Source organism: Fulmarus glacialis, unplaced genomic scaffold, assembly GCF_000690835.1.
Source record: "Fulmarus glacialis isolate BGI_N327 unplaced genomic scaffold, ASM69083v1 scaffold27420, whole genome shotgun sequence".
In the NCBI taxonomy this organism is placed as follows: domain Eukaryota; kingdom Metazoa; phylum Chordata; class Aves; order Procellariiformes; family Procellariidae; genus Fulmarus; species Fulmarus glacialis.
In genome coordinates this window covers 1-4,102 of record NW_009186203.1, presented here as the reverse complement: position 1 = coordinate 4,102, position 4,102 = coordinate 1, and the positions used below count along the sequence as shown (strand labels likewise).

At 61.3% G+C, this 4,102-nt stretch overlaps 1 protein-coding gene across 1 annotated transcript in view; it reads left to right on the top strand.

Moving 5' to 3' along the window:
- The window catches only part of LOC104083608 (ras-related protein Rab-37), a 5,266-nt gene extending 4,085 nt beyond the window's left edge, over positions 1–1,181 (top strand). The window contains exons 6-8 of the mRNA XM_009587136.1: positions 561–617; positions 893–969; positions 1,076–1,181. Coding sequence (XP_009585431.1) covers positions 561–617; positions 893–969; positions 1,076–1,181 — 240 coding nt within the window. The remainder of the gene's footprint in view (positions 1–560; positions 618–892; positions 970–1,075) is intronic.
- The last annotated feature ends 2,921 nt before the right edge of the window (positions 1,182–4,102 follow it).

Sequence of the window (4,102 nt, the reverse complement as noted above, 5' to 3'; positions counted from 1 at the left end):
CCCCACCAGCCAGTGGCGGGCAGCATGAGGCTGAGGTTCCTGGTACGGGATGCTCGCAGTATGGGATGCTGCTGGGTATGGGATGCCACTGGGTATGGGATGCCCACCCAGGTCCTGGATGCACCCCGAGATGCCAGGTAGCCCTAAGTCCCAGAAGCCCAACCACGTTCCAGATTCTCTCTGGGGATCCCAGATGCTGCCGGGTGCCCAATGCCCGACTGGGTACCAGATATTCCCCTGGGACTGGATGCCCCCTGAATCCTGGATGATGCTGGGTACTCAATGCCCAGCATAGTACCAGAAGCCCCCCTGGGTCCTGAATGCCCCCAGGTACTGGATGCTGCCCGAGGTTCCCAGTGTTCCCAGGCCCTGGATGCCCCCCCACAATGCCACTAGGTCCAAGATGTTTAACAGGTCCTGGATTCTCCTCTGGGCACTGGATGTTCCCGGGTCCCTGATGCCCCCAGTTCCTGGCAGCCCCCTGCGCACCCCACACTGCCTGCTTGCAGATGCCCCCAGGGTGCCAGCTGGCCCTGGTGACACTTACCTTCCCTTGGCAGGCTGACGTGAGCAGCGAGAGGGCTGTGAGGACGGAGGATGGAGCATCGCTGGCCAAGGTGAGCTGTGCGGGGTCTAACCCCACTGCAGCCCCCCTAGACAATTGCATGTCACTCAGGGTCCCTGTGCAGCCATGCCATCCCCTCTGAAGGGTGCCCAGATGCACCTGGCTCTAGCATGGGCAGCGCGGCAGCCACTTGCACACAAAACCTGGGGCAAGGCAGGGAGGGGACAGCACCTTGTCCCCAAGCCTTGGCCAGGTGACAGGGACGATTCGGAGGTGCAGGAGGGCATTTTGGGGCTGGCTGCTGATGGGGCTGTGCTGCTCTTGCAGGAGTATGGGGTGCCTTTCATGGAGACGAGCGCCAAGACAGGCATGAACGTGGAGCTGGCCTTCCTGGCCATTGCCAAGTGAGTACCTGGGGGACCCGGGCAAGGGAGGTATCCCCCCGGCCCCACCACCTCCTGCACTGGCACTGGAGTGGGCAGTGGGGATAACGCAGCCCCACCACCTCAGGGAACTGAAGCAGCGGGCGATGCAGCCGCCGGATGAGCCCCGCTTCCAGATCCACGACTACATTGAGTCGCAGAAGGAGAAATCCAGCTGCTGTGCCTTTGCCTGAGAGCGGCCAGGAGGAGCCAGCAGCCCTGGGGGCACAGGCAGGTGGGAGGCAGAGTGGGGGCCCAATCCTGCCCTTGAGTGCCCAAGGGAACCAGGCTCTGACAAGCCAAGCATGGACAGGACAATACGGCGGAGCGGACCATGCATGAGGAGAGCCATTGCCCCAGCGCCAGGATCCAGGGGCTGGATCCTGCTGCCCTGCAGGGCAATGCCTGGAGCTTCCTGTACGCCACTGGGGGAATAACCACTCTGTGATGACTGCCATCCTGGCCAGTGAGCCACGGTGATGCCTCCATCACCCAAGCAGGATGCAGGATACGTCCCCGCACCTAGCTGAGGGCCCCTTGGAGCAGCTGGAGGGGCTGTGTGTGTGCCATGGTTGAGCCCCCGTGCAGCCCCCAGCCCTCTCCTCCTCTGCAGCCCTTCCTGCTCTCAGCACTGCTCTCGTCTGGCTGGAAGGGCCTGATCCAGCCCCCCCGCAATCCCAGTGCTGCTGGGCTCTGGCTTCCTTCAGGGAGTCTCAGCTCTGCCCCCCAGGCTGCCCGACGCCCAGGTGCAGCCGGTGCCCACACTTGGCTATGGCTCCTTGCTGCTGCTGTTGCTGCTGTCGGCTTTTATCCTCCTGCTGCCACGAGAGCAGCGATGTCCCCGTTGTGTCCCGGTTCTCCAGAGGGATGGGGAAGTGGCCAGCCAAGCCTGTTCCCTGCCTGCGCAGCTGGCATGAGAAATAAAACTCCTCTGGGAGCACCCAAGCGATGCTTGGGGCACTTCTAGTACACTCAACAATTTGGAAAAACCTTTATTTCCCCCCTCTTGTAGCCACAGGAATTAGAGACTTTTTTCTAATGAGAAAAGCCTTTTTCTTTTCAATCCCTCCAGACAAAACCATCTCTGGGCTCACGCAGGCTGGAGCTGGTGGGGTGGAGGTGCCCACGGTGGCCTGGGGCTGCTGTGCCTGGGCGGACTGGGTTTCTCTTCCATCGTTGCACATGTAATACAACTGTTTCTTCCTGCTGCTGGCAAATAGCAGCTGAAACCCACTCTCTGGAGAGCAGATGCCTGAAGTGCTTCAGCCAGCAAACACTGCTACGTTGGGCACAGGCAGGGTGCAGGATGCAAGGCTTGGGCCCCGCGTTGCTGCACGTCCCCAGTGCTCAGCCTGGCCCTACCGACCCCTCCAGCACGCTGCCGGCACCCCGGAACACTGCCTAGGGTGGTGAGACGGTGAATATTTGGTTATGTAGCTGAAGAGCTGATGCGAAGGGCAGCTGCGGAGGGCATGGCACTGCTGCATGTGGGAGTCGGGGGCTGGCTAGCACATCTGTCCCTGCCAGCACCTTCCCTGGCCCTGCGCCTGAGCTGCTCATCTCTCACCAGCCCCGGTGCCTCCTTCGCCTCTGCTCTGCTCCTGGGTCTCTCTTTGCAAGTTTACAGATTAAAGCTGGGTATTTTTGAGGCTTTGCATCTGCCTGGTTTTTTATTGCATGAGAAATCCCTGCCCTGGGTCTGCGACGTGGGAGGCTGCTGCGCGCAGATGCTGCAGAGCAGCAGGGCCAGAGGGACCCTGGGAGCAGCCGTGGGGAGGGGGAAGAACCCGCAGCCCATTTCTCCCTGCTGGGGCTTTCGTTGCACATTTCAGACAGTCCAAAGGTGAGAGGGGAAGAGTAAACATGGCCTGTTAAATTAAAACCAACCTCCTCCCCTGCTGTTCTCATGGTGCGGAGTCCAGCATTCCCCAAATAACTCCGTCTTCCCACCAATGGCATTGCTGCTGCTGCTTGTTGATGTCTGCAAAAAATGCTGGATGGCTTCAACACAAACAGACGTTGGCTCTTTTCTGCTTTCCCCCCTCCAGCCTGAGCTCCCTTACCGTCAAGGCGAGCCACAAAAGGCTCTGGCAGAAGGAAGCAGCGGGGGTGCGATGGTGCTGCCTGCAATGGTGCTGCCTGCACCCTGCTGTCCCGTGGGCACTGCTGGGGTCTGCTGGACCCAAAAGCAGCTCCGGCTGTTTCCTTTGCTGCTGCCTTTCTTCCTTATCGCGATCCCATGCTCAAACCAGCCCTCTTGGAGCTGGGTTTTGTTTCCTGACTTAGGGCAGCGTTCCCAAAAAGTGTCCCCGTCGTCTCCCCCGAAAACACGCATGTTCGCGTGGCCGTGCCGCTCACATCCCCCTTGCCAAGGGGAGGGCTGTGCCGCATTGATGCTGCAGATGATGGACCCCCGCCCCGACCTGGGGCCGAACCGTGACACGCTTGCCCTGGTTTTCTTCTCCGCAGGCATCTGCTGCCATGGGATTCCTCTCCACTGCCTCTCTCAAGGCTGAGCGGCTGCAGGCAAATGCTCAGCTGAGTGGAGGAAACAAATGAGCCCTCCCTCCACTCCCAGCCTGGCCCCAAGGAGCCGGAGCATGGTCAGCCCCCAGCATGCAGGGGGTTTGTTGGCCACTGGGGTCCCCGCGGCAGGAGGTCGGTGCAGAGCTGCCCAGGAGGGACGTGTCTTGTGGCGTGCTGCTGCCGTCCCCTCCTTGCTCGCCTGACTGCAGCACGGTTAAACGTGATCCCAGCTGCCCTGGGGACCTTTGGCCAGCCTGAACTTCAGCCAGGCCCTGAAGCCTGGCAGTGAGAGACACTGGCGGTACTTCCATGCTACCCTCCACAGGACGATCCCAGGGGCCAAGGGCCAGCTCTGCCCAGCACCATCAGCCCTGCCTCGGTGCAGGAGCAGCCCAGGCTTGCTGCTGCCTTGCTGTGCCCTGGCTGACCTGAAACCCCAGGATCTCACACTCTCATAAACCCCCTGCAGCCACTTCTGCTTCCCAGGCAGCGAGCAGAGCATGCCGGGGCCAGGGCCGAGCAAATCCCTCCAGGGTTTCCTCCATCTCCCCACTCTCGGCTCCTTGGGCCCCAGTGTGCCAAGCAGGGG